The sequence below is a fragment of the Patagioenas fasciata genome, chromosome 18 (genome assembly GCF_037038585.1).
Source record: "Patagioenas fasciata isolate bPatFas1 chromosome 18, bPatFas1.hap1, whole genome shotgun sequence".
In the NCBI taxonomy this organism is placed as follows: Eukaryota; Metazoa; Chordata; class Aves; order Columbiformes; family Columbidae; genus Patagioenas; species Patagioenas fasciata.
In genome coordinates, this window is record NC_092537.1 from 8,341,092 (window position 1) to 8,364,369 (window position 23,278).

General features: G+C 42.3%; 2 protein-coding genes across 8 annotated transcripts in view; one reads left to right on the top strand and one right to left on the bottom strand.

Moving 5' to 3' along the window:
* The window catches only part of TBCD (tubulin folding cofactor D), a 117,434-nt gene that overhangs the window by 93,642 nt on the left and 514 nt on the right, over window positions 1-23,278 (top strand). Inside the window, exons 31-39 of one of the 2 annotated variants that reach the window (XM_071816660.1) lie at window positions 1,830-1,913; window positions 3,059-3,217; window positions 3,589-3,727; window positions 10,289-10,410; window positions 11,287-11,364; window positions 16,996-17,085; window positions 17,839-17,926; window positions 19,398-19,507; window positions 22,252-22,336. In XM_071816660.1, the coding sequence (XP_071672761.1) occupies window positions 1,830-1,913; window positions 3,059-3,217; window positions 3,589-3,727; window positions 10,289-10,410; window positions 11,287-11,364; window positions 16,996-17,085; window positions 17,839-17,926; window positions 19,398-19,507; window positions 22,252-22,336 (955 nt within the window). Of the gene's footprint in view, window positions 1-1,829; window positions 1,914-3,058; window positions 3,218-3,588; window positions 3,728-10,288; window positions 10,411-11,286; window positions 11,365-16,995; window positions 17,086-17,838; window positions 17,927-19,397; window positions 19,508-22,251; window positions 22,390-23,278 lie in introns of those variants that run through there. The other variant, XM_065852224.2, reaches the window with a different exon arrangement.
* Window positions 20,412-23,278, bottom strand: part of B3GNTL1 (UDP-GlcNAc:betaGal beta-1,3-N-acetylglucosaminyltransferase like 1) — a 95,633-nt gene continuing 92,766 nt past the window's right edge. For 5 of the 6 annotated variants that reach the window (XR_011741838.1, XM_071816663.1, XM_071816661.1 and 2 more), the window contains one exon: window positions 20,412-23,128. The gene's annotated coding sequence lies outside the window, so the exon portion shown is untranslated. The remainder of the gene's footprint in view (window positions 23,129-23,278) is intronic. The other variant, XM_071816662.1, reaches the window with a different exon arrangement.

Below are 23,278 nucleotides of genomic sequence, written 5' to 3' on the forward strand. Positions count from 1 at the left end.
GTTAAAATTGTCGTATGACAGGGAAATAATAACACGGGACATGAAATCAGAGAAAAGTAGGCGTGTTTGACATCTCAAACTTTGAAGACACAAGGATGCAAACTAGTAAGGATCACGATCAGGTCATTGAGCTTGCAGAAGGGAGGAAGGAGCTTGGCTTTCCCTCTGCTCCTTCCTCAGCGTCAACGAAACGCAGGGAAGGTGAATGGATCTCTCACTCAGAGAACATAGTAACACAAGAGTAACACGGGTGTAGCTGAAAGAAAATGTAAAGACAAACATATAGGGTATGGAGTCAGAGAAAGGCGTGATACTGAAGTAGATAAGAACCTGGCTAAATACAATTAGGTATGCAAGTTAACTTCCACATCTGACATCTCTCACTTGAGTTCCCCGTACCTATTGTTTATCCTTCTGTCTATGTCTTCATTTAAAAACAAAGCTCTACAAAGTGGAAGTTTTCAAAGAAATCCTGAGGAAATTAAATTCCCAACACTCATTAAAATTCAAATGTGCTTTGAGCACCGGATTCCTTTAAAGCTGCTTTGGCAGTGCCAGCCAAAGTCAAGTCAAACATGGAAACTGAAGGGGGAAGGGGAATCCTTTCTCATAGCAAACTGTTGGCCGCTAAATACTTTTGCGGCCTCCCAAATATGAGTGTTTTCTCGTTGCTTCTTTTAAACCACTGACTAAGATGGAAAGATATGGGGAGAACAGACACTTCTCCAGAGAGCCCTTTTCTGTAGTGTATAATTTTTGTCTTTCTTTAATGGAGTCGTGGGAAAGTTTAACCACCTTTACTTTCCGTATGCAGATTGTTTGCTGGGACTTGTCCAATCTGTCTACAGGTGTTAGACATGAGTATCTAGTAGTCAGGTACTATATGAAAAAAGTAGGAAAACATCATTTGATGAAAGATTGCCAAACTAGTATTAAATTACTTAGGAAAAAATGATGTAATTTACCTTTTTCACCATTATAACAAATATCCCACCCAGTTTTAGATTGCATAGGATACTATTTTCAGCTCCTGTTGGAGTGCAGAAAGCAGAATATGTCTTTTCACAGTAGGCAAGTACATTTTGATATAGGTACAGGGTGTTTCAAAAAGATGGACCCGGTTTGATTTTGAAATCAAAATACTTTGAAATTGGGTCCATGTTTTTGAAACACCCTGGACATTTTTACTTATTACTGAGATAGGATGATGTTACTAATGTGATGAATGTGTTGGTCCTGGTTTTCTGCAGGATCACGTAGCTCATTGAGGATCTGCCGTGGTGCACAAACTAGTGTTACTTTAGCTAATCTCTTGTCATAAGACTAATGATCATTTAGCCACTTTATCCATTTTGAACCACTTCTTTTTTAATATTGGCAGTATTAACCTTGAAAACTTATGAGTGCTTAAATATCTTGTCAAGATGTGGGTTGGCCTTTTTAGAAGATGATTTGAAGCAGACAAAGCACTTAGGTTTAAATACTTCTACTTGCACACTAAATATTACTAATGAATATCAATGTTAACCTTCATAAAATAAAGAATAGATCTGATAACATCTGCCTGGAATAAAAAACCAAGATGGCGAGGCGGGGGTTTGGGGGGAAACTGTTGTACCCTGGATGCAAAGCTGGGCGTCAGTTCACAGAGTGGGGCTTGTGTTTCCAGCTGGGACAGTCCTCTGCCTCCCAAACTGTGATAGCTGCTCTCAGGGGTCAGTGCTTTCATTGTTTGCAATTTTTTGCTGGTGTCTGTTTAACCTAACTGCCAATGTATTTATTTAAATAAATACTGACATAATGACTCTAGCGTATCTCTGTTTCAACAGGGCACGTGAAGCTGCTATGACAAGTTTAATGGAAGTGACGCTTCTGCTGGTTCAGAATGAAGTGGAGCTAATTGATGCCAACATGTATGCTCCTCGTACTATTTTTGTATCTTATCTCTTGTAACTACATTCCAGTCCATACAGGAAAGCATTTACATACTGTATACTTACTCCTTTACTGAGTGTGACAGAACTTGTGATAGAAGTTCATCAAGCTTACACCAATACAGATGCTGAGAATATTGTGTCTGTTTATCAGAGAGGCTCATGTTTTTGAGAGAAACTGTGTGGCAGTCCCACCTTTGAGACAGCATCTGTGAGATTTGGTCTATACTTGCTGCCTCTGTGGAGCTTGCCAGTATTGTTCACTTAAAGAGAAAGCAAACTTGCCTGCTTAGCCAGACCATTGCATCATTAATTTGGAATGTGATAATATGTGGAGAGGAGTTTGTATTCATTTCTGCCCTCTTTGCAGAATTATTAGTTAGGAAATACAGAAAAACATAATTTAAACTGAGCTTCTGGCTTTTAATTTCACGATACAAAACTCATTATCATAAAAAAATGAAGGAATACTTAGCAGTTTTTAAGCATAGCTTGAGCTGCAGCAAAACATTCCTAATAGTTCTAAAAAATTGTGTTGGTTTTTGGGCGGAGCATGGCCAATGTTTAGCTGGATATATGTATGCCTTAGGCCTTGTCCTCTGCTATGTGTGCAGTTATCCACTTGAAAATGTGCTTTTCTCAAGTTGCCTGCTCTGTTTCCATCTGAAATGTAGTAGTTCATCCAAACCTTTGTATCTCATTGACTTTTATGAGGACATAATGAGGTGGATGGATGATGGCAGAGCGGTGGACCCACCTGAACACCTTCCTGTGTAACCTCATCTGGGTGTTCCTGCTCCAGCGGGGGGATTGGACTGGATGAGCTTTCCAGGTCCCTTCCAATCCCTGACATTTCTGTGGTTCTGTGGTCTGTTTGGCTGAAAGGTGGTATGTGAATATCAAATACTGTGTAACATTAACGTCATGGCAGTTTTAATCGATCAATGGAAGACAAAGCTCTAAAGATTCTGCCACTCTGATGTCTTAAATCACTTGCACATTCATTACAAAGTTAGACCAGAATACTTTTATAGCATGATATTTTTTATAGAATTGCAACAATTTAAATTTAAACGCATGTTCTACTGATGAGATTACATGATGAATTGTTTTCTTCTTTGTAGCTGCAAACAGATTATGTGCTGGTTGGCCCAACAGTCAGCTGAAAAAATCGATAAATTCCGAGCTCATGCGGGATACGTGTTCCTTACACTTCTACATTTTGACCGTCCTCCAGTTCCACACGTACCTCATCGACAAGAGCTAGAGAGGATATTTCCAAGGTAATATATTGAAGAAGGTATCCTAAACCAGTGAAAATAAAAAGGTGCATGCACACAGTTAAGCCTAACACAGCAACCTGAGGTAATTTCTGTGCCCAGATGTGCTCTTTGAGGAATACTTGTGCTGTTTGGTGGACTTTCATTGAAGTGTACAACGCATAAATATATAAAATAGAACTTCTCTTTACTGGCAGTGGCTGAAGTTTTGATTTATGTTTTCCACTTATGCTTAAAGAGCCATGATTAGTTTGATTTTTAGGTAATTCAGAGACTGTTTTCACTGACGTGCTGTTTGAGGAGAGGACCTAGCATGGGAATGCCTGGGGAAAGAAGACAGTGCACACATACAAGATTCTTTTTTCCTTTCCTAGGTCAGAGAAAGAGACTCTGAACTGGAATGCTCCATCAGAAGCTTTCCCTCGAATCACTCAGCTTTTGGGTCTGCCAGCGTACCAATACTACGTGCTTTTGGGTCTCTCGGTGTCTGTTGGAGGATTAACAGAGACAACGGTAAGAAAGCGGAGCGGCTTTCCTGTGTGGCAGCAGAGAGCAGTGACCTGATAAAATGGTTGGCTGGTTAGTCTGTTGCAATGGATATTGCAGAGAGTTATTTCTGTCAAAATTTCAGATGTAAGATTTTTAATCAAGTCATACTTATAAACCTGATGGGTTTTATATTTTTCATATTTAAAAGTGTTTTCTTGAGTTATTGAGCATGCAGGAAACAGGGAGTAAGACACTTTGTTTCTCATTTCCTGGCCTGATGGAAGCCGAGTGTTCCAGCCTGTTGGCTCCATCAGCTCTCAGGTTATTTGCTCACGTTTCCAAACTCTTTAAGCACCGTTCAGCCTGCTGAATGCAGGGTGATCGCTCTTTTTAAGTGAGGTGAATCTCCCCGTTTGCATTTGTAACGTGTCTTCTTCAGTATGTGTTAGCAGCATGTCAAGAGTCTTTTTTATTAATTTGATATGCTTTCTTGAAAAGTACCAAAGAGATACCAAATGTTTCATTACAAAGAAATATCATTCAAATGTCTATCCGAATCCTCTGAACTTTGCAATCTCTATTTCACTCTTCTGTGCATGAACAGTGTCTTTATCACTGTTTTTGGTTGTCTGTTCTGCTGCCAAAATCTTCCAGACTTCATTATAATTGTAGTGTATCCTTCTCTCCTTGTATTACAGCTCGACTTGCTAGTTCAAAATTCTTGGTTTCTTACTACTTTGTTTTTGATGTAGGGAAGGCTGTAACATATATGAAAACAATTATTGTGATGAGGAGACGGTTCGGTATGAGGTTCAAACTGACAGAAGCAGAATATTCTGGACAATCAGTTAAATCTTTTAATTGCAGTGGCCCTGTAACAGAAAGGAGAAGGTCATGAGTCAGCACCCCGACATTGTTTAAGAGCATTTCTAATTAAGTTTGGTTTCTAATTAAGATTTGGTGGCTCTGCAACCTCATATATTTAAACCCATTTTGAGAATTTCAATGCTTCTGAAATGGCAGGAAATTATATAGCAACTGCTATTTTAGAACTTTGGAAACATATGCTTTAGGGGTTTTGTATATCACAACGTAACTATTAACAGATTGTTTTAATAGCAGACACACACATGAAATTCAGCTTTTGGTCAAACATGGTTAATTATAGGAGGCTTCACCAAAACCAAAGTTATTTGTATAAGTATAAAAAGGGAGGAAAGTTGTGGAGGAACAGACATTCTGACTGCTAACTGAGGTCAGAGGAAAAGTCTTATTCAACATTCATTTTTACATATATATATATATATATATATATATATATATATATATATATATATATATATATATTTGGGTTTTTTTCCTGAAGTTCTGGTTGTGCTTGGTTTTGAAAAGTGTGAACGGTTCAGTTACTTCTCGTTCCCTTGCCGCGTTACCATCTGCCGGTGTGTTTAAGGGAAACCTTCTGTACTGTTTTCAAAATATGATTTTGAAATGTTAACTTTCTGTGACCCTGCATTTTTCTTAACGCTAAAGGCTTGTTCTGGTTACACTATTCTCAAGGGCTTTGACTTTAGAAAGATGACCTAATTCTCTTTGGAGCCAGATAGAAGTGCAAGGGAGGCTCAAAGCAGAGAGTACTTACACTTGGGATTATACAGTGTGTGGTGAATTACATTTAATATTTAAATAATTTATATATTAGAATTGAGGTGTTTTATAATGATTTATGTTTCAAGCTATTCTATCAAAGCCTGTAGTGCTCTTTACCGAATATCTAGGGACTGATTTAAAACAGCAATAGAAAATTTTAAGAACTGTTGCTATTAAATCCATATGAAAGAAGCAGATTCTTAAAAATCTTGGATAAAGGAAAAAAGAATATTCAAGTGTGTGTTGCAGTAACCTGTGTGTATTCTTGTGATCTCTCCTTTCTTCCCTCTCTCCCTAAAAACCATATATGCACACATGGACATAGAAAGTTAGGAGATTCTCAGATGCCGCAAGATAATCTGAGTTCAGATGTCTATTTTTCTTTAAATCATCTTGGCCATTAGTAGGAGAAAGGCTCTATTGTAATTCAGTGGTCAGTGGCTATTTTTCTATGGTTAAATTGCTCTGCAGTATATTTAGCAAGAGTAGCTCTTTGTTGTGCTTTTTAAAGAGATTTTCTGAAACGAGCTGTGTGGGATCTCAGAAACATTTGGGTGGCAGCGCGGTTGCTGGAAGAATTGTAGCTCCAGCATTTGAAGTGATCTGGAAAAGCAGAATATGTCATTCCCTCTGGGATTTGGCATTCGGCATCATCGCCTTCATTCAAAGGGCACTTTCTCTGGGTAAAAGAATCTTCTAATTATATATCTGGCCCACAATAATGCATATTTCATATGGCTGCATTAAAAAAAATCCTCTCAGTATATGGAGGTCAGAACTGCACAATGGTGCTCTTTCTGCAGCTCACAAACCCTGTAGTTTCAGGAGTCGGGATATAACTTTAATATAATTTCATGATTGTTCAACTACACTATATTTAAAATGTTGTTGAAGCACAGAATGTCCCGTGATTCTCCTCCCCCCACATAGAGTGGAAACTACATTTAAAAATGTTGTAGAAATTTTAAGTAAAAACTTTCCAAAACCCCACCAAAATCAAGATCAAAAAACAACCTGTTTTGGAAATAAAAAGTTTTCTCTGGCCAGTACCAGGATCCCAGCATGAGGTGCCAAAGACCCGTAACAACTGGAGTGGCCAGTGCCAGAATATCTGGTGAACGTGTATGTTAAAGCACCTGACAAGAATTAAAGCCCACCTATGGCATATGGATGTTAACATTATGCATGTGCCAAGTACATTATACAATTTATGTTTTACTTTCCTCAAAACGGACTCATTGCTGTGACTGTATGTACCATTTGGAGAAAACACTGGGCTTTGAGCAGCTGTGTTACTTCTTACAAATGAAAATGCTGGGATGTTTGAAGATGATGTTTTAAAACACCTGGTAACAGCAACAGCTTATGGACATGAATGCATACTTGGCTTGAAGGAACAGGCCCTAAATCCACAGAATCACAAAATGGACTGGGTTGGAAAAGACCTCAGAGATCATCAAGTCCAACCCTTAGTCCAACTCCAGTCCGTTTACTAGATTAGGGCACTAAGTGCCATGTCCAGTCTCAGTTGAAAAACCTCCAGGGCCAGTGAGTCCAGCACCTCCCTGGGCACCCATTCCAATGCCTGACCACTCTCTCTGCAAGGAGAGAGTGCTTTCTAATATCCAGCCTAAATTTCCCCTGGCAGAGTTGAAGCCCATGCCCCCTTGTCCTACTACTGACTGCCTGGGAGAAGAGCCCAATCCCCTGTGGCTAGAACTGCCCTTCAGGTAGTTCTAGAGAGTGCTGAGCTCACCTCTAAGCCTCCTCTTCTCCAGACTAAACAAGCCCAGCTCCCTCAGCCTCTCCCCATAGGGCTTGTGTTCAAGTCCCTTCCCCAGTCTTGTTGCTCTTCTCTGGACCCGCTCCAGGACTTCAATCTCTTTCCTGACCTGAGGGGCCCAGAACTGAACACAACACTCCAGGTGTGGCCTCCCCAATGCAGAGTACAGGGGAAGGATCACTGCCCTTGTCCTGCTGACCACGCTATTCTTGATACAGGACAGGACACCATTGGCCTTCTTGGCCACCTGGGCACCTGGAGCTATTACCAATTACCCCTATGAAAAAATGCAGCTTTTGCCCAGGCCTTTCCAGCAGTTATTGACTTATTTGTGGTGCGGTAGGTGCAGAAGCCTGAATTCTGTTACGATACCCAGGGCTCTGAGCAGACTGACACTCATTAGAGTTTGTCGATCTGCTGAACATCTGCAACAGAGGCTCCTCCTTTCTCATCCCGCCCCACCGACTTTTATTTGCTCTGTCCAAGATAGAACTGCAAAGAACCAGAGCCCTGAGGGAGATCGAGCATCTTTGTACCTAATTTTTGCTGTGTTTAATAAGACCAAGGTCATTCTCAGGCCTCCTCTTAAATTCTTATCCAAAGTTGTCCCAGTTCCAACCCATTAACCTCCTAATTTCCTTTCTGGGTCCTCATACAACCCCAGGGAAAGGTAAATGTCGCACCTTTGATAGAGTGTGAATTCTGTGTTCTGCAGAGATGAGGAAGAAATTTGGAAATGCTCTTCTCTGCACATACTCATGAGCAGTTAAGGTTAGAGCTCAGATATTGCCCTTGTAGGTTATCTGGAGAAAAGGAACGTTCACCTGAGGAGAAATAGGGATTTAACCTGTTCACGTGCCGTTATCTTGTTATGTTAGAGGTTCTTCCAGTGAAGTTTGTATGGCTGGCTATTTGAAAAACATCCCATTTTTCAATCTCCTGAGCAGGTAGCTGGTGCTTCATCCACACCTGTAATTTCATTTTGTTTAATTACTTGCTAATGAAGAACTGCTGTCTTCATTATACATTTTTTTTTCTGATTATCCTGCTACTCTGTCTCGGTTTTGCACGGCTTTGGAACATCTGTGTGTAGCTGTGCTGCCCTTCTCTTTCATGCCCATTCTTGCCTTTTCAGTCATTTGAATCTCCAGGAGAAGCACTGAGTAATTCAGGTTTCTTCAAAACACGGTGCGAGATCTGCATGTAGACAAAAGAATTAGGGGAGAAAATTACATGGTTAACCATACATGCTTTAAGAGAGACTTGACTCAGCTGTGACCTGTTCTCTGCTTATAATTGATCTCTGCTATTGTAAGGTATTAAGATAAAAAATTATTCTTTATTTGTAATGGTCTTAAACACACAGATTGTTTTAAAGGGTAGTATACAAGAATTAAGCAGGTTTTAAATGTTCAGGAAATCTGTCTTCCTTATAATTGTATATCCTCTAAAGACCTTTCAGTGGAAGGATACTGTTTATGCTTCACACACAGAGAAACGCACCAGCGATGCTTTGGCATATGAAAGAACCACGCTCAGGTCAATTCAGTGTTTTGGTTTGGTATAGCTGCCTTCTACAGATGTTTAAACGTTTTCCACTGAGATTTGATTACCATTTTGAAATGCAGACTAACGGAAAAAATCTTGAAATTGCTTGACCCTTTGAAAGGAATATTTCTGCTCCTGCGTCGCCCGGTGTGTTTACTATAGAACACATGGTTAAACCTGCAGACTGTGCTGCTTCCCGGGTGGTGCGGATTCCTGTGCTGTCTTGTTTAGAAGTAGCCAAAGCTTCCGAAAACTAGTTCAGAGTTTAGGCTCACGGATAACATGCTGCTTGTTCTCCTGTGCTGATGCACCTATAAATGTTACTAATATAAAATTTAAGTTAGATAAAATATTTATATAGACGTTCCTCTCTTTTGCTTCTAGAAGGATATTTGTGACTCTTCTCATACTAATCTGTTTCTTCTTTTATTGACAAAAGGGTCAGTCTTCTGAGGGAGCTGATTGCAGCTTTGAATGAGCTATCAAAAGCCATGTATGAGCTTCAGGAAGAAAATCCCCATTGACTGTATAGGCTACTTATGGCTTCCAGCTCTCAACAGATCGTTATTTAACACTTGCAACCAAAACTGAAGGAAGTTTGTACTTCAAACTTCCCCTCCCACAGCCCCCTTCGCTGTACCCCAGTTTCTGGGGGTGCCTCCAATTCCCACCCCCTTCCCTGCGCGACTCCCCCAAGCCCCAGCAGGACCCCAAACCCTTCACAGCAGCCAGGATAATACAGAAATCTGGTGACGTTAATCCCTGATGAGATACTTTGCTCGGAGGTTGTGGAGTCTCCTTCTCTGCAGACATTCAAAGCCGCCTGGACACCTTCCTGTGGAACCTCAGCTGGGTGTTCCTGCTCCATGAGGGGATTGCACTGGATGAGCTTTCCAGGTCCCTTCCAATATTCTGTGATTCTGTGAGGTAGTTTCTGTAACCAAAAACCCCACAATTTTTTCTTCTCATCCCCAAGAGAAGACAATATTTTAAAAGATGAGCCTGGAGACTGAAATTCCACCTGGGTCCTGCTAGCCAGGCTGTGGGATCCCGACTGGGGAGCTGGATGTGGAACTGCTGCCTCCTCTCCCACCTTCCCAAATGGGCTGATTCACACAACGGAGTCAAACCAAGAGTCGTTATTTCTGAGCTGGTTTTAATTTTTAACCCGAGTTTACTGCTGGTTTGTGTGGCCTGCGCCATGTGCCTGAGAGCTTGCCTGCATTTCTCAGTTACATCAGCTTGTTTAATAAATATTACCTCTTGAACTTATTGTTTATTCTTTAACTTTCAGCGCCATAACAATATTATTATTATTTGAAGTAAAGCAGGATAATCACAGTGGTTTGGGGATGTTTTATTTTGAGAGAAAGAAAATAATGAACCTTTAATGTGGTCGTTTTTCCCTACAATGGTTTAAAGGGAAAAAACCCTTCCTTCAAAAAGGATTAATGACAGTAAAATAACCATCTTCCTGTCAAGTGTTGATAGTGAAGTTTACACTTGGCTGCGGCTGGCAGAGCGGTGCTGGTGCGGCTCAGGTACGGGGGTAACGCGATCCTGCGCCGTCGCTGTTTGCTCACTCGAGGTTCCTTCTCTCACAGCTCAGATACTCTGCCCAGAGCCTGTTTGGCTACATGAAGATAATCCGGAACAACTCCAGCGCTATGGAGAGCTTTTGTGAGACGTTGCTGAAGGTCTTTGAGGACAACCTGCACAATGACCGGTAACGTTTGCCTTTTGCCTTTTCACCTTTAGCAGCAGGGCTGTTTGAAGTCAGATGTCTGGCACATCTTTTTTAATACGCCTAGAGCCATGTCAGTCTGCTTTAATGCAGCTGTTCGGTACAGTGGTACCTTTGGTAGAATATTTTGCAGTAACTATATTTTAATATTGCTCATGATGTGATAAGCAGCAGTTTTCATATAATGCAGTGTTAGGGATTGTATATTGCTGCAGACTTCCCAGCGCAGTCCAGCCCGCATTTCCTTCAGGTGGTGTGTTTTCACACAGACTTGAAGCATCATTTTCCTGTCAAGATTTTTCTTCAAAGGCGACTCATTCTGCACAATGAGATTAATTTCTCTAAGCCTTGCTTATCAAACATGTGCAAAATAGAAAACACTCCTTAGGGGGAAAATCCCCACAACTCTTAATAGAGTTTTCAGTTTTGTTTCTTGTCTCAGCTGTTGAAATAGCAAACATGACCATAGTTACGCAGCTGACACACTGTCTGTTGGCTCATTTGGTAATTACCTGTAGTGAGAAGGTGTTGTAGCTTCTGATACTTTTTTGTGGAATATGTTGTTTATGCACTAGAAAATAAATTAATATTTTCTACTGCTGTTAATTGTGTTTTCAGGACCCTGCAAGTTTAAACCAGGCGTGTTGTAATTAGGTGTTTTTCCTTCTGGCTGTAGCGGAACGTCCCCCTCTCAGCCAACACGTACAGGTTACTGAGCAACCCTCCTCTGTGCAAATTAGAGTTCTGATTTAAATATGTGTAGGTAGAGAGGAAGTTTTTCTTTGCTTCTAATTAAAAATAGTGTATATGTGTATGCCAAGAAGTGTATTTACACTGTTAAATTATTTCTTTCATCAGGGTGTCTGTACCTCTCCTGACAATGCTGGACCAAATGCTGGCAAACGGCTGTTTTGATCTGTTTACCACACAAGAGAAGTAAGTTGCTGGAAGGCTTTTTTGTTGATTTTCCACCATGCAACAGGCCCCTTACATCTCACACTGACTGCTGCTCTCTAGATCTGGGTCCATAGGGCTCCACAGTGTGTGTGTGGATATAATGCTTTAATTTTCCTGAAGTGGGGCAGCTGTGATAAATTCTAGACCAGACAGTCTGGGAAGGGTCTTGATAAAATCTGCACCTCTCATATCATTGTATGAGTTGGTTATTGGTTCGTTGTTTAACAACCAGCATGTTAATCGAGTCCAATGTGCACATTTCACCTTGGCAGAGCTGGGCCAGTGTTGCTCCCTCAGCTCCTTTGCTTCCTGCTACCCACACGCCTGCTGTTGGGAGTGCGCTCCTGCTTGCACTGCGAACCTTCAGCTACGGCATCTCCTGTTGTGGTGCTGCTCTTGTTAAAGTGAACATCTCCAAAGAAATTAATTAAGATTCTAATAGGAAGACTGCAGAAGGCATGTCCCAGCTTTTCCACACCGAGTTCAGTTGTGGAAAGCATTTAGTTCAGGAATGGATCAACATGAATAAGATATTCCAGTGTGAACTCCTGCTTTTTTTGCAGAGGTTTCAGAAGGAAATTATTTTAATTTCAGTAATATTACAATATATTCCACAAACGCTCCCAGGCAGCATCTTGGCACATCCACAGGTATTTGCAGAACTGTACAACGTGACTCCTACCAGCACGTATACTAGATTTGGAATCTTGATTCAAGAATTGCTCACAGCACATAAATTTGGAAAGCTTTTATCACTCTAAGAGCTTGAACTGAGTCTACTCTTGTTTTCAAGTGTGTATTTAGATAATCTCTCTTAAATTGGCAGTCCGATTTTTAATGGGAATTTGAAACGAGTCAGATATTGACAGCTGGAATGCGTATTACTTGTTTGGTTTGGTAACCGTGCCAGTGATGTGGGAATTCCACACAGGCTCCAGCCTTCCCTGCTGGGAAGGTGACAGATTATGGGTGGAAATTCCGGGTAAATCTGTGTCTCCCAAAGCCAGGTCGAACAGAAGGCGTGGGGAGGCATCACTGTGGCCCAGGCCCAGCTCAGTCCTGCAGTGCCATTGTGATGCTTGATTAAAAAGGCCCAAAATAATCCAGGGGGATTATGAGGGGAGGGGAAAAAGATTTTTAAGCAGATCCAAATTTATTTGCTTCCAGTTTGATGATGAAACCAAACCAGGAAAGTAAAAATTACACAGCCCAGTGGATCATTCTCCTGGCAAAGGAGTGAAATGTTGGCGTGAAGCGCAAGAACTCGTTACCGTACGAAAGCTCTGCAAGGCCAGAGCTCTGGACAGTCTGCAGACAGCTGGAAAGGGACAGAGAGTTTAGTTCCTGCAGGTGACAGTTTTTGGTAAAATAGGTACCTTGTGGTCGAGAGATGATCATAATAAAGTCTGGCTGTATTAGGCAGGATGAGGGGCATGGTGATGTCCATAAAGCAGGCTCGCTGCTGCTGAGCAGCCTTCCTGTTGCTTCTGTTCTGGAAACTTCTTGCTGGTCATGTAGCAGAAGAGAAGCTGGGAATGAAACGTTAGTGTTCCTCGGGGTGTTTGGCTCCCATTTCATCTCCTTTCCTCATTTCTTACCACATTGCACCGAGTGGAGTTTTAGCAATGGAGCTGTAGGGTGTCTGGCATCAGGCTTACGCCCACACAGCTGCTTAATAGTCAGCTGTCACATTATAAAAAACATATTTGTAAATATATTTTGAAGTTTCAAATGGATGTTGTGCACTACCCTGGATCCTTTTTTCTAATAAAACACGAGCTGTCCAGAGCAGGTAACAGCCAACACTGCTGAATTTAAACAGGATTAACGGCTGTTGGCTGGATTAGTTTGACAGTCATTAGGAGCTCAGTGCTCCTCTTGAAGCGAATTGCCACATGGTGTCACTCCTGCCCCGCAGAGGTGGGACCCACGGGGCATCCTCCTGCCTCTTCACACCCTGTAGCTCATGAAGTTCAGAATACGCAGCTCAGCATCTCCGGTGTGGTTCTGCAGGTGAATTTCAGCGTCTCTGAAGACAGCTGGTCTTGGGGTCTCTGTGCGGGAGGACAAGCGGATCGCTGGGTGTTTCTCCTCCATTATCCCACTGCAAATGCCCGTTTTTGAAGTGAGGTTCATTTGTCACGTGTGGGTCACTCCTGTGCCAGGGCCCCTGAACCTGCCAGCCGGGAAACCAGGTGTGGGGTAAATACCCATCCGGTGGGGTTTGAAATGAATCAGCTTTAGTATCACTGGGGTGATCAAAAGATAACCAGAATCAGCTTTTCTCTGTTGTGCTTGACTTAGTTGGAACCTAATACAAAAAGAAAAGCTCTGCCTGACGTTTTTCAGGCTGTTCCTGAAGCTGGTGTAAGCCTGCGTGTCCCACGTGAGCATTTCCCCTCCCTGCACTGGCAGGAACGGTTCGTATTGCTGCACGGTCAGTGGCATGAGAGGTCTGTTCCAAGTTCAAAATACCTTTCGTCCAGTAAAGCTCAGCTTGAGGTGGTCCCTCGACCTGGGAAGCGGGGGGAGAGTGGGGAAACCCATTCATTTCTGGCAGGCGTCTGCTGTGCTGAAGCCCTGGTGTGGCTGTAGGGCCGGTCACCGCGTTCCCTCCCACCGGGCAGCGGGTTTCATTTCAAATGGGATTTCCTCTCTTGTAGCACAACCCAAAACCTCCCGATTTCATCTCAGTGCACATGGTGAATTTGTGGAGCTGTATTAATAGTCCTGTAGGGAGTGCTAATTGATTAGAGAGGCTGAAGGAGGCAAAGGGCACTGTGCTTGAAGCAGAGCTGTTGTAAATAAAGCAGAGCATATTGTGCTTTTTTAAACTCACCAGCGGCTACTCTTTAATATGGTGGTAACTGTGAGCTCCCTGCTGGCAGTGAGACAAGGGATGGGGAGAAAAAAGGAGCGAACTGAAGCCGCTTGCAAAAGTGGCGCTGGAGAACCGTGCTGTGGTTACGGCTCCTGCGGCACAGCGGTCGTTCTGCTGGGCTGGCGGGTGGGCGATCGCCGCAGACGTTCAGGCTGCCGGGGGCTCGGGTAAGCTGCTCGTTCCTTGAAAGTGCGGTAGATGAGCTGATGTTCACAGTACCATGTGAACAGAGCACCCTTCGAATGGCGATTCAGGATCTGAACAGGAGATGAAGTTCTCAGGGACATGGGGCCGTGCCAGGGGTGGGTTAACGGTTGGACTGCATGATCTTGAGGGTCTTTTCCAACCAAAATGATTCAATGGTTCTATGGTAATGCTTGATGGAGCAGTAAGTAAAGGTGGTTATTTCTCTCTCTTAAGTGGATGTAATTTACATATTCAGTGGAAGTATTAATGTACTGTACATGTAGAATATTTTTCTGGTGTTCTTACAGTGTTTTAAGCTGGTATGTGTCCCCACTGACCTCGAACCAGTGATTTCTATGTATTACATGCTCCTGTGTTGTTTTTTTTAAAAGCAATTGTATTAAGCTACTGCTTACTAAACCATGAAGTAAATAGCAAGGCGGTGGCTGTCCTGGTGTCCTGGCCACCCCAGGTGATGTCAGTTGAGCTGGTGAAACTCAGGTCACGTTTAGCAGGAAAAAGCTGGTACCTTTTTGCAGTGCCGCGTGTGCCCAGTTCACATCATGTGAAGCCCCGAGACTGATCCCTTTCCCCAGATGCTGCCGGTTCTGCTGGTGCTGTGCCCACACAGGAGAAGGAATTTTCTCCATTTCCTTTCAAGAGGCCAAGCTATTTGAGTCATTTGAGATCACACGTAGGTTCAGTTTCGTTATTGCATACGTGAACCTGGCGAATGACAGAAAGTGCATCTGTTTTTAACACCAAGTACTGCACAGAAGGTTACGTGCACTAAATTTATTCCAGATGCTCCTGTTCCAATTGGTCTCTTTGTTGCTCTACTCAGCGATGTCCATGTTGTTGAACCAATTGAAATCTCACCTAATTCGCTGTGTTGCTGTTGTTCTGTGCTGAAAGCCAGGCGTGCACCGCAGCTGTTGCCACTAATTGTCTGCTCAATGTCTGCGTGTAATTGGGGTGGGAGGAGAAAAATTGCACCAAGGTAAGAAAAAACATCCCTCCTCTTGATATAGAGAGAGCAGATACGCTCTTCCCTCTTCTACCCAGACAAATCGGTGTCTGAGACACAGCCTCACTCATGTGTCTGTTGTTCCCATCGTGTGTCTCCTGTGTGCACTTTCCTGCTTATCTTACTCCTTAACATTAACAATAGTGGGACCGGTGCTGAGGTGCCCGCAGGCAGTGGATGGCAAAGAACTCGCTCTTTAGCATCTGATGGAGCTGCTCTACATCAGCCCTTCCAGAATCTTTGGTCCTGAGAGCTGCTCTGAAAATGTCTTATGAAGCCTCAATAACAACATCAAATACCTGGGAACTTTATTTACTCTTTATTTACTCTCGGATGGTATTATGGACAATACTGAGACAGCCATCGACTGACTCTTTAGCTTAACGACTTCATGGTTTGTTGTTTAGTCAATATTTGCCAGTATATGTCAGTATTTTTTTTTAATAAGTAATTAAAACCAGTAGCTCTTGCCTGGAAAAGTATTCATAATAAGGTGCATTAACTTAACAAAACATCTCGTCACTCCTACAAACCTCTTGTTTTTAATGTCCTGGTTGTCAGTGGGTTACACTACGCAACTTTTTGAGTGGTTTGTATCCACAGCTTTGAATCACGGTAGCAGAAAATAAATGTTAGGATTTTTGCTTTCAGCTTCACATACACAATCCAGCGAGGTTTCCACAGTGTGCAGTCTAGAAGTAGTCGCACTTACCAGACAAATATGAAATAGTTCCTTTTGCATCTACGACCACTTCAGCTTTGAGTGTAGCCAGTAAAAGATTAAATAAATTGTACTCTAATAAAAGCAATATTCCCTCTTTACTTGTCTTTACTCGATCCTTGGAATACGCCAACACTTGTGTTTGTACGAGTGTCTGGGAAAGCGCGGTGAGAATCACGTTTCCCAGACTGTGTGGAAGAAGAAAAGAATTTGCTAAATATATTTAAAGATGGTTTCATGACTCGATGCTTAACAGAACTGTAAGCCCTGTGTTTAATTAGGTTGTCTGGAGTCGCCAAAGGAATTTGGGCTGTGAAGTGGTGGAGGATTTAAGAACAACATTCAGCCCCTTTTATGTAAAGTTTGGTCGAAGAGCTTACGGAACAACCAATGCACCGCAGTGGTGCACAGACTAAATAATTGTGATTTGGCTATGGAATATTTGAATTCCTGATGTAGTATCTCTGATCATACGTGGCTTTGTTGGAAACACAAGCTGTGGCATCACGCATTTACTGAACCTCTTTGGATACATTCAGGCCTCAGCACACAGGCAGTAGCAATGGGAACAATTAATACAAGTGTCTTCTCTGTAAAAAAGGAAATAATCGCTAAAAAAAGGCCCAGTAAGGTGGTGTCCAAACTCACTGTGTCTTTACCAAAGGTCCAGAGTGTGTCTGCGCTGTGTCTTCCCTCTCCTGCAAACGTTCATTTGAAATCTTTACAGTCATTGAATGTGTTTGAAATTTTACTGAAATACGTTGCTCATCTTTTCTTTTCCTTTCCCATTTTCAGCCACCCCTTTGCAGTGAGGTTGTTCACCCTTTGTAAAGAGGAGATCAGAAGATCCAAAGCCATCCGGAAGCTTCGCTCCAGCATAGGAGTGTAAGTTGATGAAATCGAGTAATCTTTGCTCATAAAAAGTGAGGAGAATTGAACTACGTTTCATACCAGATGGAACAGCCAGGTCTGTTTCATGTGAAATTCAAATGAAAAATGCACACAAACACACATAATATAAGGTTGTGATCGCTTCATGTATTTCTGGGTGGTTGGGGTGCAAACATGCGAAGGATCTGATAAAACTGAACAGCTTCTAAAATGTTGTTGCTGTTCTTAAAGATGCAGCGAATCCTTTGCTTTTTGCTTGGAGAGAACTTGACTCGGTGCCAATGCAAATGACACATAACTGATTAGATCTTGTGTGTGCACTAAAAAGAGCTGAAAACACCTGCAAAATTATTATCTGGCTTTAGGGTAAAAGCCCTCAGTTCAGACAGCAACGTCAAAACAAACACGTACCCGTAAGGAAGGACAGTACTGGGTGAGGAGGGGAAGAAAGACAAAGCATTGCAGAGCTGAACAAAAGCTCATTGGAAAAACCTGGGAAAATCATTCAGGTATAACCATGTCAAGCAATGATTTTATTGACTTATTTTCACTGTTTTATTGGCAATATATTAACAGTGCAAGCAAACCTAAAATGAGATGTCGCCCTTGTGTTTTTCACTCACTGCACCGTGTCTGCACAGCTCCCGCAGGAGAGCTGCACCCACAGGGCTTCCAAATGCCCTTTTGCAGTTATATTGCACACAAATCCCGCACAAGATCCATTTGTGTTTTTCTTATGTTTTCTAGGTTTTGTGGCCTGATTCAATTTCAAGGAGACCTGAGAGAGAAAGTTTTATTTCAGTTGTTTCTCCTCCTTTGCCATTCATTTCCTGTAGTAAGTATTGAAGACAATGTATATTATCAGAAGTTTTATTTTAAATATTTTTCAAGAAAAAAAAGTGCAGAAAAGCATCATTCTTTTGAACAGATAGGATGCATATAGTAGGTTTTATTTCTCGGTCAGTGAGGGGCAGGCTACAGGCAGCCGTTAACTTGCAGCTATAGTAGAGTCGAGTAGGGGAAACAACCAGGAGTAATTGCGGGGGCACATAACAAAGAATGGGAAAACTCATGAGGGCTTGAGAACAGCTGGAACATGTGGGTGTCTGGCCAGAGCAAACCCACCGTGTTTGTTCCAACACTGACCGATTACTTTTTAATAAGGGCAAAATCATACGGTAATCAGCAAAGTTTAATACTTAAGATTTTTAGTCCAACTCTTTCCGTGCCATGTGTACTTGCTACATGAGGAATCCTTTGCAGGAAGGGCACAATGTAAGAACTAAAGAGAGATCATTTCAGTTTCATGTTTTATTGGTATTTTACATCATAAGTATGTTTTATTTCTACAGATGGGAAAGTGTAGAGTCTTGCATCTGGGTAGGAACAACCCCAGGTTCCAGTCTAAGTTGGGGAATGACCTATTAGAGAGCAGTGTAGGGGACAGGGACCTGGGGGTCCTGGGGACAGCAGGGTGGCCATGAGCCAGCACTGGGCCCTTGTGGCCAGGAAGGTCAATGGTACCTGGCGTGGATCAGAAGGGGGGTGGTCAGTAGGTCAGAGAGGTTCTCCTGCCCCTCTGCTCTGCCCTGGTGAGACCACACCTGGAATATTGTGTCCAGTGCTGGGCTTTCTTTGCTTTCCTTTGGTTATCATCGTCATGGTTATTATCATCTCCTTGAAAAAAAAAAAAATCCCCAAATTAGAATTTTTTGCAGTTTTCCTGTCTTCCACGTAGTACCTCGTACTTCAGCAACCAGCCCAACTGGCTTTTCCTGTGCGCACAGCAGCATCACCGCTAAACAGTGCTCTGGCAAAAATACTTGTAAATTAACTGCTTCCGGAAGCTGCCGTGTCAAAAGCTCACGTTACTCACATCAGCATCTATCTCCAAACAGTTTTCTAAAGTTTTGCTGATTCTTTTGATCTCCAGACAGGAAATCTGCTTTTGGGCCTACAGCAACCAAAGTTAGAGCCAGGCCTTGGCTCTGCGAGGCATTTCAAGGGAATACACGCGCCAGCTGGGCCAGTCTCAAACATGTGAATTCATTCCCTGTGAGGGCCAGAGCTGTGGCCCTTCGTAATCTGAACTCCTGCACAAGTTCAGTGAAAATATAGCGATTGTAGTAGCCTGGATTTCTTTGAGGTGCAGAAGCGAAGTCCCTTGGTGCAGCAGATGGCTGTTGGAGCAAGGACAGGCTGGAGTGGTGTTACAGTGACTGTCGGTGTGAGGAGCCAGTTGCAGCACTGGTTCCATGCAGGACTGGGGACACCTTGCTCAAAGTTCCTCTGCCTCTTCCCCTCAGATCCGGAAAACAACGGCCAGTCAAGTTTACGAGATGTTGATCACCTACAGCGATGTGGTTGATCCTGCCACCGTGGAGGAGGTTCTGACCATCCTCAGCGATACCAACTGGTAAGTGAAGTTGTTGCCACATAGCAGTAAGAGCTGAAATAATTTCTGTACCACTGAAGTCCGTGTCTTTGCAAGCTGGTGGCGAGGAAGCTGTAAGAAACGATCCTGTTGTTTTCGCTCTTTATTGCTTCTAGGCCAGAAAAGCATTGCTGAAAAGAATTCTTCTGTTCCAAAGAAATAGCTAGTCTAGTGTCCCACTGGAAGGGGTATAAAATCACCAGCAGATAAGCTAAAATATCGATATTTTTCTAACAACATAAAAAAGGAGGAGATCTTGGAAAACAGCCATGAAACAGAGACTGGGCTGCGCAAACATCCTTCAGCCACACAGACAGTTTCTTGGGATTCCTGAGCACTGGCAGGATCTGGGGAGAGGAGTGAGCTCTGCAAGCTGGGAAACAACACAATTGACAGAACAGCTGAAATCCTCCATGAAATGTAATTGCTCAAAATGCTACAAACCTTGTATTCAAGCAAATATTTTGAATTGGAACAGTGTAGATGTTTCCCAAGCATATGATTGCATAAATTAAACAACCACTTTTCTATAACGTAATAGTTTCTTTGACTTGCCATGTTGGCTTCTTCCAAGCACAGGGGGGACAGTCGCGTTCCCCAGCGAAGGGGCAGGAGCAGCTCGTTCTGTCGGCACCTTTGGAGGACGGGAGGAGGGAAAACTCCCCAGGATTTTGGTGCTGCCTTTCCCCCTTCTGCAAATTTTAGCCTTGTACATTATAGTCACCTGAAAGAGTTTCTAAAAGAGGAAATACAGAGCTTTAAGATACTAATTAGTTGATTAGTTTTGCTGCTGTGTTAAACATTTTTCTTTGCTACGGACAATTCCGGTAGCCCCAAACTCTGCCCCACGCAGTGGTCAAAGTTAATACATGAGAATAGACAGGTATTAAAAAAATATATAATTTATTTAGTCATTATATATTGCCTTCGTTGATATTTCATGAAAATAAAATTAACCTCGACATGTTCAAAGAACAAATACACCTTAAGGCTGTGGTTTACATATTTTCAAACTGCATGCTTACGGTATTTAACTTTTATTTACTTTCTAGTTTATTTCTGTGCTTGAGCTTAAATGACTTTCTATTTGGTAAAAGAAACCTAAGTTTGTCATTGTAAGGGGTGGTGCCTGCTAGTTTTCCAGTGCAAAATTAGAATGAGAGTCTCAGATTTGAAGAACCGGTTACCAACAATTCTGCCTGTTTGTTTTTAATGACTTGTTTAGCCACACATTGCTGTTTAGTCCTGTGTTAAGCCTGACTGAACTGAAGAGCAGGCTTGCTCAGCAGTTACAGAAAGAATTTGTTAATAGAAACAATGGAGTAGGATTAGATGACTGCTGTCACCGAGGGAAGCTCACAATTCCAGAATGAGAAGGGGTGCACACCACAGTGCTGCAGACGAAGCAGCGGTACAGCTCTGCCCCACGCGGGCTGCTGAAACAAAGCACAATACTTGCTAAAAACCACTTCAGAGAACTAAATATTCAATTTTCACCTTGTTGTTCGTCCGGTGTGACTGACGGCCTGTTCCGCTCTGTCTCGGGTCAGGGCTTGCTCTGATTTCCCTGCTGCAATGCGGCCAGCGCGCTGACATTAAAGATGAAGAGCTAGTTTACTTAAAACTTAATTGTTTTATCTTGGTGGCTTTGGACTGTTTACAGAAGAAGATCTTTGAAGGCATTGCTGAGTGGCAGAGGGAGCTGCTCGCTATTCTTGAGTTCTCCCAGTGCTGAAACAACCTTAGTCAGTTCTGATGTACAATAAGCATTAACAACAGGAAACCAATGGGAATTAATATTTGGGGGAGATGATAATTAGCGGCATATGCATATTTGTTCTTTGTTGGTACCGTAGAGAGTTTATCCTACACTTGTACCATTCAGAGTTTAAACAAATTATGCTAATAACTTTTGTTTAGCTACAGAAGGGGTCCAGTATTAAATATGATAAATTGTCCAAGGTCCAGGTTATTTCTAACTCGCCTGTTACGCTTTTCTCTGTAGTTTTAGACTGTGTATGTGCTAAGAGTTACATTTTTCATAGCCTGTTTACAGTTGTTACTTAAGGAAAACAAAAGAAATCAACTGAATTGGTGAGGAATAGGAGCAGGCTCACAGCATTCCAGGCAGCCGTGGATTTTTACAACATGGAAAAGAATGTTGTCTGTGCGGATTTTTGGCATTTGAGGGCTTTTTGTAACCCACAGTTCTTGAGGAAATTATCTCATGGACATCATGCTATTTCAGAACTTTTTACAAGACTCGCAAGTCTTAGTTCTGGATTTTCTATTTTAGGAGAAAGCTTCTAGAGATCGTAGAATGTTCTCCAAATCCATTTACATGTTTTTAAAATCCTGATATGAAGTTTTCTAAACCAAAAAGGAGCTCTACATGTAGAGAACTTACTTCTAGTCAAAGGGGCTGAATAAGTGCTATTTTTGTGGAACACAAAAGCCTAGAATAACAGTCTTGGATATTTTACTAGTAACAGTCACTTCTGGAAGACCTGCCAAGTACTTACAGTTTATCTGGCTTAAGGTGGTACAGAAATGTAACATTGTTCTTAAAATGTGACACAACAGAAGCTTGTGCAATTTGAAACGTACATGGAAATATGTATATATACATAGGAATTTAATCATCACATGGACAGCTTAAGTTCTATGCATGTAGTCAACTTCAGGTTTTAATTTTTGAATTAACTAGAAAATAATTCCTCTTGCAGGGAAGCGGAATTGCCCGTTGTGAGAGAGAAACGCAACTGTCTCTGTGACCTGATGAATGTGCCCAAACCGCAGCTGGTGCCCAAGGTAAAGTACAGAAAAGTGCCCGAGGGGCTGTTTAAAGAAAGAGGGTCATGATCAAGGTGTCCCCCCAAATCCGCTGTGTGCTCCTGGCCTTTACTGGTTCAGGGAAATATCGGGGTGCACCAGGAGGAGCCGGAATTGCTGAGGACTGCGGGCTCAGGCTCTTCCAGTCGTGGTTCTTGCAAACATTGCAGACTTTCAGTGTGACATGAATGAATTAATACAGGACAGATGGTTCCAGAACTGCTCGTCTGCCCTTTCTGGGGAAAGAAAAAGGATAAAAACTTCCCAGTCAGTTTCAACAACAAAATTATCATATGGTTGTGGAAGCCACAGAATTTCAACACAGCCTGAGAGGAGGAATAGAATCTCAGAGTCAAATATGTTCAGAAAAAGACAGATGTAGGTCCCATTTCGTTTTAATGCAGGTAGCCCATCTCCTTGGAGAGAGAAGCCTGACAAGTTAGGAGACAACGGTCTCTACTTATTCTTCTGTTTGTATCAGCCAAATCCACACGCAGGTATTTCAGATGGAATTGTTACAACCAGCATCATGTGCGATCCGGAAGGGATGTGGCTCGATTGGGAACTTCACCTTTTCCTCCTCTTCTAACATGAGGAACTAGTATGATGTTTAACAAAAGAGTCAAGCCTGCACCTGTCAGAGTTCTGTTAGAGTCACTCAGAGTGAGACTGAAGGTGAAGGACTTTCACAGCTGTCCAGCTGTTCCTTCTCGCAGCCAGCTTGTGCTCACAGGAGTGCACAACACTCTGCTCTTCAAGAGCTCACACGTCCTGAGAACAGAGGAGAAACAACAGGGGAAGCCAAGCTGAACATTATGAAAAGGTGAATGAAGTTGATTTCATATGAAATCAACACTTAACATTCCTTTAAAACTTGCACAAATAAAGTTTGCTGAGGGTAGTTAAAAATTCAGGTGTTAC